At 46.9% G+C, this 13,116-nt stretch overlaps 1 protein-coding gene across 1 annotated transcript in view; it reads right to left on the reverse strand.

Annotated features, from left to right (window-relative positions):
* Nucleotides 1–13,116, reverse strand: part of LOC117368424 — a 199,568-nt gene that overhangs the window by 31,583 nt on the left and 154,869 nt on the right. Inside the window, exon 14 of the mRNA XM_033962071.1 lies at nt 11,848–12,078. Coding sequence (XP_033817962.1) covers nt 11,848–12,078 — 231 coding nt within the window. The remainder of the gene's footprint in view (nt 1–11,847; nt 12,079–13,116) is intronic.

The following is a 13,116-nucleotide window of genomic DNA, read 5'->3' on the forward strand; positions in this document are numbered from 1 at the left end:
AAGTGTTATTATTCAGCAATACAATGACTTTAAATTCCTTGTTGGAGAAAAAATCAAAAGCAATCTGATAAACAGCTTTCCAGATATGACGAAATTTGCATTTCAGAATGATCAATTTGCAGATTTAGCAAAATTGATGGACATTGGTGCCACATTCTTAGCATCTAGTTCAGATTATGAGCGTGGTTTTAGTCTAATGAACAATTTGAAGACTAAACAAAGGAATCATTTACATTTAGAGCATTTGGAAATGCTGATGCGTGTTAAGAGTCACCTTCAAGATGAAGGCTCAACAGATCTTGACAGAATTTATTCGGACTGGATAAATATAAAAAATCGCAGGGAAAAACTTTGAAAAATAAATTGCTGTTATTTTCTAAATTTTAAGTATAAAGTACAATGATACCTTATTTATAGGTAGCGCTCAATGAAACATTTCAATGAAACATAATTTATGTTTATTGAAATGAGACTTTATGTTACATAAAGTGTAACTCAAATACTCAATCAAAATAATAACCTAAGTTCAACTACTAACATAGGCCAACCCACAACTCCAAAAAGACTCCAGCTATCAAGTGTAACTAACATAAAGTGTAACTAAAATTACATTGTGTTTTTGTTAATTCAGACTAAACTCAAAGACCTGCCCATAAATGCCCATAACTGAACTCTGGGCCCTCTGGCAATCATTTTTATAGCGCACACAAATTTAGTTTTTCTTTACAAAGCGCACAGATGAAATTTTTTGCACACACAGCCTATGAAAAATTAGAGTGAACATTGCCCAGGAGGTCATATTTATCCATTTCACCTAATATCATTAGTCTACACCCCAGGAGTATATCCCGAAAAGTAACCATACCCCTACACTCCCATCGTTCAAAACCCCCTTTTTCCCCCACTGGAATTTGGGACCCCTATGTAAAGATGCTAAAGTTGATACCAGCCCCCTTCTCTGCCTTATGTTGTAAAATCACCCACAGCCTCACTAGGTGTCTCATAAAGGGATTCTTCAAACCACGCAATCTTTCCCCCTCTCACAGAGAAGCCCAAAGCCAATATTTTAATTTACAATGTGGGACATAAGTCTGCTCAAGCTGTACCCCTGGCTTATTGTCTGCTAGTGACCAATCCAGCAGCAGTCTCAACTGTGTGGCTGATAATACCAAAGCAAATTAGGAACTGTTCTACCACCTAATTCCTTGCTGACCAAAAAACTTTCTGAGCTACTCTTGGGTGCTTCCCCCTCCAAATAAACAGATGGAATTCTCTATGGAGAGCTTTAAAGATCCTCGGTGCCCTGATCTCCTTCCATGGCTTTCAGTATCATCTATATGCTGATGACTCCAAGATCTACCTCTTTACACCTGAAATTTCACCTAAAGTCCAAGAAAGTATCTCTGCTTGTTTGGCCTGGAAATCCTGCTATCATCTGAAACTAAACATGTGCAAAACTGAGCAGCTCCTCTTTCCTTCTAGACCCTTTGCTCCTCCTCCATTTCAGTAAATAATACTATCATCGTTCCAGTCTCCTCAGCTCACAACCTTGGAGTTGTCTTTGATTCCGACCTCTCATTTTCTGTGCACATCCAACAAACTGTTAAAGCCTGTCGCCTGTTTGTCTGTCTTGTCTGTTTAGATTGTAAGCTCTTTTGAGCAGGGACTGTGACTCTGTACAGTGCTGCGTATGTCTGGTAGCACTATAGAAATAATTAATAGTAGTAGTAGGGGGAACAGTTATGGGAAGAGTTTAGAACAAAAACAACAATCTTGGGAGCACGTTCATTTTAGATTCAAACAGTTTTATTGATGCAAACATCATCAAATACAGCATCAAAGCACATCAGTAATGCATCAATTTTATAATATAATATACATAATAAAAGACTAATTCCAATTTCAATAAACCCTCATTTTATCTATATGTGTTTGAACCCACACCGTCCTTCTTCACACCCACCCCTCCCCACCCAATAGAGCACAGTTACTTACCGTAACAGGTGTTATCCAGGGACAGCAGGCATATATTCTCACATGTGGGTGACGTCATCTACGGAGCCCCGATGCGGACAGCATTTCAAGCAAACTTGATTGAAGATTCAAGCTTGCTGTGCTGCACCACGCATGCGTGCCTCCTGCTCCACTAGAGGGCGCATCCCCTCCTCGTGGTCTCCAGTTCACATATCCAGCAAAGAAGCCAACCCCGGGGAGGTGGGCGGGTTGTGAGAATATATGCCTGCTGTCCCTGGATAACACCTGTTACGGTAAGTAACTGTGCTTTATCCAAGGACAAGCAGGCATGATATTCTCACATGTGGGTGACCTTCAAGCTAATAAAAAGGGGCGGAGGGAAGTTGGCAATTTAAGAAAATAGATTACGTAAAACCGATTGGCCGAACCGGCCATCGCTCCTGGACAGTGTATCCAGGCAGTAGTGGGAGGTGAAAGTATGAACCGAAGACCACGTGGCAGCCTTGCAGATATCCTCAATAGGCTTGGACCTGAGGAAAGCTACCAAAGCTGCCATCGCTCGGACTTTATGCCCCGTAACTCGACCATGCAGCGCGAGACCAGCCTGAGCGTAGCAGAAAGAAATACAAGCAGCCAACCAGTTGGACAAGGTGCGCTTGGAAACTGGGTGTCCCAACCTATTGGGGTTAAAGGACAAAAACAATTTGGAACTGTCCGATGAGATTGAGAGCGTTGAAGATAAAAAGCCAACGCCCTCTTGCAGTCAAGAGTGTGGAGCGCCACCTCTCCAGGATGAGAGTGGGGCTTGGGAAAGAACACAGGTAGAACAATGGACTGGTTGAGATGAAAATCAGATACCACCTTAGGCAAGAACTTAGGGTGAGTGTGGAGAACCACCTTGTCATGATGGAATACCGTGAAAGGTGGGTCCGCCACCAAAGCCTGCAGCACGCTAACCCTCCGAGCAGAAGTGAGAGCGAGGAGGAAGATCACTTTCCAAGTGAGAAACTTAAGATGACACTTATCCATAGGCTCAAATGGAGGTTTCATCAGTTGAGCTAGAACCACATTAAGATCCCAAACCACAGGAGGCGGTTTGAGGGGAGGATGAACATTCAAAAGACCCTTCATGAAACGAGAAACCAAGGGATGGAGAGAAAGAGCCTTCCCTTCCAGGGCCTGATGAAAGGCAGCAATGGCGCTGAGATGTACTCGAATGGAATTGGTCTTCAGGCCAGAGTGAGATAAATGGAGCAAATACTCCAGAACCAAAGGTACAGGGACTGACACCGGGTCCTGGCGGTGAGAGGAGCACCAGGACGAGAATCTTGTCCACTTCTGGGAATAGCAGAGTCTGGTCGAGACTTTCCGAGAGGCCTCCAACACCTCCCTGACCGACTGAGACACGGGGAGAGAAGTCAGGGGGACAGAAACCAAGCAGTCAGATGTAGAGATTGAAGATTGGGATGTAACAGTGAACCCCGACTCTGAGATAGCAGAGAGGGAAACACAGGCAGAGGTTCCCTGACACTGAGTTGAAGTAGTAGGGAAAACCAAGGCTGGCGGGGCCACCGAGGAGCAATCAAGATCAGAGTGGCCCTCACCGATTTCAAATGAACCAGCGTCCTCAGAATAAGAGGAAAAGGTGGGAACGCGTAGAGGAACTTCCCCTCCCAATCGAGGAGGAAGGCATCGGCCTCGAGACGGTCCGGGGAGTATATCCTTGAACAGAAGAGAGGCAGTTTTTGATTGTCGGGGGAGGTGAACAGATCTATCTGGGGAGTCCCCCATGTGTCGAACACCTGTCGCAGGACCTGCGAATGCAGGGACCACTCGTGTGGCTGGAGAAGGCGGCTGAGCCTGTCCGCCAGACAGTTTTGATCTCCCTGTATGTAAACCGCTCGAAGGAGGATGTTTTGGGAAACTGCCCATTCCCAGAGATGCAGAGCTTCTTGGCAGAGGGACCATGACCCCGTCCCTCCCTGCTTGTTTACGTAGTACATCACCACCTGGTTGTCTGTGCGGACGAGAACCACCCGGTCGTGAAGCAGGTGTTGAAAGGCCACCGCGGCGAGGTAAATGGCCCGAAGCTCCAGCACGTTGATGTGGCAGCGACGATCCTCTGTTGACCACAGACCTTGAGTGCGGAGACCGTCCACATGAGCCCCCCAAGCATACTCCGACGAGTCCATGGTTAGGACCTTGTGGTGTGGAGGGGCGAGAAAGAGCAAACCTTTGGAAAGATTCGAAGAGTCGGCCCACCAACGGAGCGATTTTTGCAAAGAAGGAGTCACTGTCACGGGGCTGTTGATCGGGTACCAATCCTGACGCCATTGCGAGGCCAAAGTCCACTGTGGTAACTGCAGATGAAGACAGGCAAGCGGAGTGACGTGGACAGTAGAGGCCATATGGCCGAGGAGCGTCATCATTTGTCGCGCCGAGACAGAGGTCGTCCTCGAGATCTGTCGGCTCACATTTAGCAGCGCTACCCGACGCTGAGGAGGGAGGAAGGAACGAAGACGGACCGTGTCCAGCACGGCCCCGATGAATTGTAAGGACTGAGAGGGGCACAGCTGGGATTTTGGGAAGTTTACTTCGAACCCCAGACTCTGAAGAGAAGTAATAGTCTGTCGGGTCGCTGAGATAACCCCCTCCCTGGTCGGGGCTTTGATCAACCAGTCGTCCAGGTAGGGGAATACCTGCAGACCCTGGGAGCGCAAGGCAGCCGCGACCACTACGAGGCACTTCGTGAAGACCCGAGGGGACGAGGACAGGCCGAAGGGGAGGACCCGATATTGCAGATGGAGGTCCCCCACCTGAAAGCGCAGGTACCTGCGACAAGCAGGGTGCACCGGAACATGGGTGTAGGCCTCCTTCAGATCGAGGGAGCAGAGCCAATCGCCCTCGTTGATCAAGGGGTAAAGAATCGGAAGGGAAAGCATCCGAAACTTTTCCCGCACTAGAAACTTGTTCAGGCGCCTTAAGTCTAGAATCGGGCGCAGGTCCCCCGTCTTCTTCGGTACCAGGAATTAACGGGAGTAAAACCCCTGGCCCTTCTGTTTTTGGGGGACCGGTTCCACCGCCCGCAGGCGAAGGAGGTCCTGTGCCTCGGAGAGGAGGAGGGACAACTGCGCTCAATTGGGGGGACACGCACTTGGTGGGCTGTCGGGAGGAACCTCTCGAAAGTTGAGTGAGTACCCTGATGAGATCACGCCAAGGACCCATGAGTCTGACGTTATGGCTTCCCAGCGAGGGTAACAGGCTCATAGGCAGCCCCCGATGGGGAGGAGGCCAGGCAGAGGCGCGGAGGGGGCCATCCCCCAGTCCGCTCATCCCGTCAAAAGAACGGAGACGGCTTCGCAGACGCAGTAGGCTGAGATTTTGGTAAAGCCCTAGAGTGAGTCTGGGGGCGCCGAGGCGGCGGTCTGGAAAAGGCCGGAGTGGATTTCTGGGGGTAGCGGCGAGGCAATCCCCGAAAAGGTCGAGAGACCGGCGGTTTAGGCTTTTGCTGGATGAGTGAAGCAAAGGAACGTTCATGTTCCGATAGCCGTTTCATTGCTGCTTCGATAGTGTCGTCAAACAGTTCCTTACCGACGCAAGGGAGGTTAGCTAACCGATCCTGGAGGTTAGGGTCCATATTGACCAGCCGCAGCCACGCCAGCCGGCGCATGGCCACCGCGAAGGCTGCTACCCTGGATAAAAGTTCGAAGCCGTCATAAGCGGCGTGGAACAGGTGCAGTCGGAGGTTTGAAAAATCCTCGAGGAGGAGGCCAAACGCTGCTTGACGGGGGGGCAGGTAAAGCCACCGAGAAGGCGCTCAGCAGCCTGATGAGGTGTTTCAGATAAGAGGAAAAAGTGAATGTATAGTTCAGAACTCTGGAGGTCATCGTAGAGTTCTGATACAAACGGCGGCCAAATTTGTCAAGTGTCCTGCCCTCGCGTCCCGGAGGGACCGCCGCAGATACCCTAGAGGGGTGAGCTTTCTTCAACGAAGACTCCACCAGAAAAGATTGGTGGGACAACTGTGGTTGCTCGAACCCCGGGCAGGGTACCGTACGGTACTTTGATTCCATTTTAGATGGGACGGCCGTCACCATGTATGGAGTTTCGAGGTTCCTGATGAGGGTCTGCTGGAGCACCGGGTTCAGTGGCAGCCGGAGGGACTCTCGGGGCGGAGAAGGCATATCCAGCTCCGCCAGGTATTCCTTGGAGTACCTCGAGTCAGATTGTAAGTCCAAGTCAAGGGCACGTCCCATGTCCTGGACAAACCTCGTAAAGGAAGGCCGGTGTGATCCCGTGGCCCCTTGAGGGGACGGTGAACGAGACCTCCGTTTCGCTGAGAAGGAAGGAGAAGCCTCCCTCGAATAGCGAGGTTCTCGCTCGGACCCTCGATCCGACACCGGGGACGCGCTATGGAAGCGCTCCGGCGTCGAGGACCTGCGTCGCCTCGAGAAGCCCCTCGGGGACGCCGCCGGGGTAAGGGGCACTGACCGATGTCGGGTCGGAGACCTCTCCCCGAACTCCCTCGGCGAAAGCCTAGAGCACAGGTGTCAAAGTCGGTCCTCGAGGGCCAGAATCCAGTCGGGTTTTCAGGATTTCCCCAATGAATCTGCATGAGATCTATTTGCATGCACTACTTTCAATGCATATTCATTGGGGAAATCCAGAAAACCCGACTGGATTCCGGCCCTCGAGGAGGGACTTTGACACCCCTGGCCTAGAGCCTCGGACCGGAGCCCCGGACCGAGGGGGAGTCAGTAACAGCTTGGGGTTCGTGAGAGATAGCTCGGTAACCCGTAGCGGTCCCCCCGATCGAGTCGAGGGCGAGCGGCCTCGGGTCGGTGGTGAACTCCCGGCCTTTTTGGAAAATCGGCGGCCCGACGAGTCGAGGGGCTTTGATCTACGTTTCACCCCGCGCAGCTCCGCCGGGGACGAACGCCTCGAGTGCCTCGGAGAGGAATCTGAGGAAGAAGAGAGGCGGCGGAAACGGCGCACTTTGCCCCGAGGGGTCTCGATGCGGGGCTCAGGCTGGTCCGGCGCACGCGAGGTCAAGGTTGGGGCCGGGTGAAGGTGAGCCAGGGCAGCCGATAGCTCCGTCGAGATCATTGCCCGGAGCATATCCTGGAACACCGGCACGGACAGCATCGATGGCATGTCCGAGGCCGCAGTGCATTCCACCGAGGGCGATCTCGATTTAGAGCATTCCCGAGTGGTGGAAACACGCCCAGAGGTCTTCGGGTGTTTTGCCAGGACCGTGGGTAAAGAACTCCCCCCTTGCCCGGCCATTGTCCCCGAGGTTGGCTTCTTCGAAGGTATGGAACCTGAGGAAGGAAGAGGGGACTTACCCGGAGCCGAAGATTTTTGAGAACTCGGGGTCTTCGAGGTCGAGTCCCGAGGCGGGGCCGAGGGATCCGAGGCCGAGGTCAAGGCCGGGGCCGACCTCGAGGGTTGGTCGGCAGCAAACAGGTCCGCAATGCGGGCCCGTCGGCGGCGGAGCGCCTGGTATTGGAAGGTTGCGCACCGGGGGCAAGTTTCGGTTGGATGATCGGCCCCCAAGCAAAGGATGCACCAGCGATGCGGGTCTGTGATCGATAGTAGACGCTCGCACCTGGTGCACTTTTTGAAGCCGGTAACAGGCCGGGACATAGAAAAATCAGGCGACCGCGGCCTACCAGGCCACGCGGCCGCGACGACCCGGGAGCCCCCAGGTCGCGAACGAAAGCGCGTTTACACGCGATGAGCAGGAAAAAGAAGTAACTACAATAACTATACGCACAGCGACTTTTAAACTATGAAAAACAATAAATCGCGGTGCAAAGAAGGCACTTGGGGCAGAGCTAGGAAAAAACAAGTCTTCTTAGCACTGCGGAAAAAAACGAACTGGAGACCACGAAAGAGGGGATGCGCCCTCTAGTGGAGCAGGAGGCACGCATGGGTGGTGCAGCACAGCAAGCTTGAATCTTCAATCAAGTTTGCTTGAAATGCTGTCCGCATCAGGGCTCCGTAGATGACGTCACCCACATGTGAGAATATCATGCCTGCTTGTCCTGGGATAATACCTTCTACCCAGTGATACTCTCTTCATTTAACTAAATATAAACCCCAATTAAGAGATCCAACTTAAAATGGCACTACGGCCCTTAGGATGTAAATCTTGTAAATATGAATCCCAGATTTGTATAAATAACATCTTTCGCTTTCTTTTAATTCCAGCATCTCTAGCTTCCCAAATGGCCAACTGATGTAATTGATTCCGCCAATGCCAAAACTTTGGAGGATCAGGGATCGTCCAATATTGAAGTATACATTTTCTAGCCAAGAGACTCATTTTCCTATACAACGCCCTATTTCCTTTAGGTAAATGGCCAAAAGCTTCTGGCAAATCCAAAATAAAGAAAGAAGGAGAACAGCGCAAAGATCTTCCAATTATTTTTGACATATAATTTATTATTTGCTTCCAAAAGTGTTGAATTATGGGGCAAAACCAAAATGCATGACCTAATGTATGACTCTTCCTCCCACGTTCATTTTAATCATAGCTGTTCTTCCCCACTATGACAACCATAATCCATGCTATTTCTGTAACCATCCAACCCAGGTGATTTTCCATTTTTCAACTGCTTAATGACCCTCTCTACCTCCCCGAGAGAAACTGGTTCTGTAAGCATATTCTTGTCACTCTGAGAGATACTCAGAAGCGTCTGTAGAAATTAATCAACAGCCAATGCCCCAGTCCCCATCTCTCTACTATAAAGTTTCTCATAATATTGCAGAAAAAAATTGAATACCTTCATCAGTATAATGAAGGTTGCCCTTCAGAACTTGTATGGTCTGCAGTTACATTAGCCTGTCTAGTGTGTAGAAGACAAGCCAATACAGAGCCAGATCTATTCTCATATTAAAATAAATTTTGTTTCAATTTAGCCCTCAAAAATATCAAGCTCCTCCAGATGTAGTTGGTGGAGGTCCAGGCATACCTGTCGCAACTGCTCAGCCACCAAGGGGTCCCGAGAAACCTTATGTCTACACTCTAAAGCAAGTATCTTTTCCTTTAAATCCAGGTACCACTGGGCTCTAAGATACTTCTTCCTGGTTCCCACTTAATAAATACCTGTTGGACTACCACTTTCAAAGCATTCCAAAGAACACCATTCCCTACTGCCCCAGTGTCATTCTTCCAAAGATAACAAATATGGTTTCCTGAACATCATTCACTACCCTAGGGTCTCCCAACAAAAACTCATTCAATCTACAATAATGTCAGCCCTGTCCTCTCCTCATCCCTTGGCACTCTATCCAAACCGGGGCATGATCTGTCACTTTATGGGGCCTATTTCTGCATTCCCTAAGGAACCCCACAAATTCGTATGCACCCAAATACCATCTATTTTAGTATAAGTTTGAGTGGCATGCGAAAAATGCATATAATTTTTCTAGGTCCCATGTAACAACCGCCAACAGTCCACAAGCCCTAACAATTTCATTAATAGAATCATAGCTTTATTATGTCTTTTTGTCTGAGGATGCCCTCCCTCAGAATGATCCAGCCTAAGATCTGGCACTACATTGAAATCTCCTCCCAAAAATATGCTTCTCCTGGAAAATTGAAGATCCACTTGTAAAGAATTATAAAATGTTGACGAATTAGCATTGGGACCATATAAATTAATGATAGTAAGTTCCCTCTCTTGAAGGCAACCTTGAACAGCTAAACAGCGACCTTCTACATCTCCGTAAACCCAAACTCTTTGTTAACTAGAATTGTCACTCCTCCTGTCTTGTGTGGACCCCTGCTTGATATGTCCAAACTTGTTCGAAAAATGGTGAATGTAACAAATGAGCATCTCTAGGTCTTAAATGAGTCTCCTGTAGGTGGCAATATCCCATTTCATTCATACTAATTCCTGGAAAACAATACTCCTTTTTCTGGGATTGTTTATCCCTTTAACATTCCATTACCCTCTTCCCCTCCCCCCTCATCCCTTGTACCTCAGCATTCCCATCACTTCCCAATCCCTGCCTCCCATAATGTGTGACAGTCAAGCACAATCTTAACTCCTTTGTGGGTTCCTTGAAAAAGTTCCACGAAACGTGGTCCACGCCGGGACCCGTGAGACCTCACAAGTTAAGTCACAAATAATTTTTGAAGTCTTTTACAATAATTTATTCATCTACATATTGAAAAATCCATAGCTGATACAAATTATTTATAAAAAATTCCATACACAGTGATTGGGTGGTGGGTTTGGCTATTGGGGCTTCGATCCATGGCTGAATTACACAATTCTGTGTGTATGAGAATTTAAAGCTAATTTTTCAAGTTTCAAGTTTATTATTAGCATTTGATGAATTGCCTATTTGAATTACTAAGCGATGAACAAAATTTAAAAAATAACGTAAATTACATAAAAACAAACCAAATAACAAGATCCTATAATTTAATACAAACATGAGAGGGGAGGGAAGGAGGAAAAGTTACAATTTTTATCTTAGAAGAAAATAGACAAGCAAGGAAAATACAAAAGGAAATGGAGGGGGTTGAGACTAGAGCACATTTTAAATTTGTGGTAAATTTAAATGTTAAAAGCGTCTTTAAATAGATAAGATTTTAGCGATTTTTTAAAAGATGTAAGATCCTTTTCGTTTTTAATATATTGTGGCAGAGAGTTCCACCATTGAGGGCCCATTACAGAGAACATGTCTGATCTTCTCGTGCCTACTATTTTTAAGGAAGGGACAGATAAGAGATTTTGATATGATGACCGAAGTGGACGTAAAGTGTTATGAGGTATTAACATTTTAGATATGAATTGAGGTTCGTTAAAAGTTAAAGTTTTAAATATAAGCAGGCTAATGGACATCTAATTGGTTAAGTTTCAGGATTTTTGATCTCCACATTCCTACACATTACTTCTTTACAAATAATTTCCCTATGTTTTTCTTGTTTTGTAGTGGTTATAGCTACAGTCTTTGCACCCTGAGGTTGTGTGTTCAAACCCACGCTGCTCCTTGTGACCCTGGGCAGGTCACTTAATCCCCTCCTTGCCCCAGGTACATTAGATAGATTGTGAGCCCACCAGGACAGATAGGGAAAAATGCTTGAGTACCTGAATAAATTCATGTAAACCATTCTGAGCTCCCCTGGGAGAATGGTATAGAAATTGAATAAATAAATAAATAAAATGTTTTCTTTTCCTAGATGCCAACTTTCCCTCCAACCCGTTTCAAGTTTCAAGTTTATTGAAATTTTGATTTACACGCAATATCAAATATTTTCAATGCGTATAACAAAAATAAAATTGGGGAAATAAATGAATCATTTAAACAATAGACATAAAAACATATTCATAAATAAAAAAAATACATAAGGAATACAGGCTCATGTTTGTTCACTGTAATCCTCTTCCTAGAGGCATGATCCTGGCAGCTTGGGAATTCCATATGTGAGAATATTATACCTGCTTATCCTTGGAGAAAGCAAAGTTACTTACCCGTACCAGGTGTTTTCCGAGGACAGAAAGTATATATTCTCACAACCCACCCACCTCCTTAGTTGACCCCTTAGCTTTGTTACTGAACTGCAGGTCCTGCAAGGCACCAACATGCACACAGTATGGGCAGTGCCTTAAATTTAAAGTGACAGTATACTTGGTATTTGTTTGTACCGGGTTCCATGGATGATGTCACCCATATGTGAGACTATATACCTTCTGTCCTCAGAGAACACCTGCTACAGGTAAGTAATTTTGCTTTACTGATCAAGTAAGAGGGAGTGGGCATCCCTCTTGCCATTTTTCATTTGCGTGGGGGGGAGAGGGCTACATTGGCAGGAAGGAGTGAGCATCCATATTGCCAATTTTGCTGTTGACATACCTGGCACAACAATGGCTGTAGTTATGGCAGTGGCCTTGCCTGGGCTATCTTCCTCATCTCCTTCTGTGACCTTTGATCCTGCAGGCAGAACATTATGACTGTAGTACCCTGGATTGGTTATGTTTCCAGCAGGGTTGTACAAAGCCACCACAACAAACATTCCTTTCCCATTAGTGGCATTCCCTACTCCCACCTCCTTGGAGCCTCGCCATATCATCTGTGTGAAGTGACCTTCCAAAACAAGACAAAAGGAAGAGAGATTTGCAAAGCACATCTGAATTGGTTGAAGAAATAACTACTACTTATTATTTGTATAGCGCTTGTAGACATATGCAGTCCTGTACATTAAAAATGTGAAAGACAATCCTTGCTCAATAGAGCTTACATTCTAAGTAAAATGGACAGACAGGACAAATAAGGGTTAGGGGATTTCTCAAAGAGGGAATGATGAAACAGACATGGGCACTTTACAACTAAGTGGGAATTAGGAGTTAAAAGCAGCCTCGAAAAAGTGGGCTTTTAGCCTAGATTTGAATACTGCCAGAGAAGCTTGACCTCTTGACTCAGGCAGTCTGTTCCAGGAATACAGTGCAGCAAGATGAAAGGGAAAGAGTTTGGAGTTGGTAGCAGAGAAGAAAGGTAAAGATAAGAGAGACTTACCCAATGAATGGAGTTCCTAGGAAGGAGTATAAGGAGAGCTACTGAGGAGCTGCAAAGTGAATGCACTTGTAAGTCAATAAGAGGAGTTTGAATTGTATGCGGAAATGGAGAAGGAGCCAATAAAGTGACTTGAGGAGAGGGCATAAGTTGTACATCAGAATTTTGAATAGATTGAAGGGAAGAGAGATGGTTATATGGGAGACCTGTGAGAAGCAAGTTGTAGCAGTTTAGATGAGAGGTGATAAGAGAGTGGATAAGGGTTTTGGTAGTGTGTTCAGAGAGGAAAGGTCAGATTTTGGTGATATTATAGAGAAAGAAATGACAGGCTTTAGCAGCCTGTTAGATTTGTGCAGAGAAAGAGAGAGGAATCAAACATGACTCTGAGGTTGCAAACTGACGAGACATGAAGGATGAGAATGTTATTCATAGAAATAGAGAATGGGAGAAGAGGTGGGTTTAGGTGGATAGATAAGAAGCTCAGTCTTGGCCATGTTCAGTTTTAAATGGCAGTGAAACATCCAGGCAGCGATGTCAGACAGGGAAGCTGAGACTTGAGCCTGGATTCCTGTAGAAATTTCTGGTGCAGAGAGGTATATCTAGGAGTTGTCA

Source organism: Geotrypetes seraphini, chromosome 10 (assembly GCF_902459505.1).
Source record: "Geotrypetes seraphini chromosome 10, aGeoSer1.1, whole genome shotgun sequence".
NCBI classification, from domain to species: domain Eukaryota; kingdom Metazoa; phylum Chordata; class Amphibia; order Gymnophiona; family Dermophiidae; genus Geotrypetes; species Geotrypetes seraphini.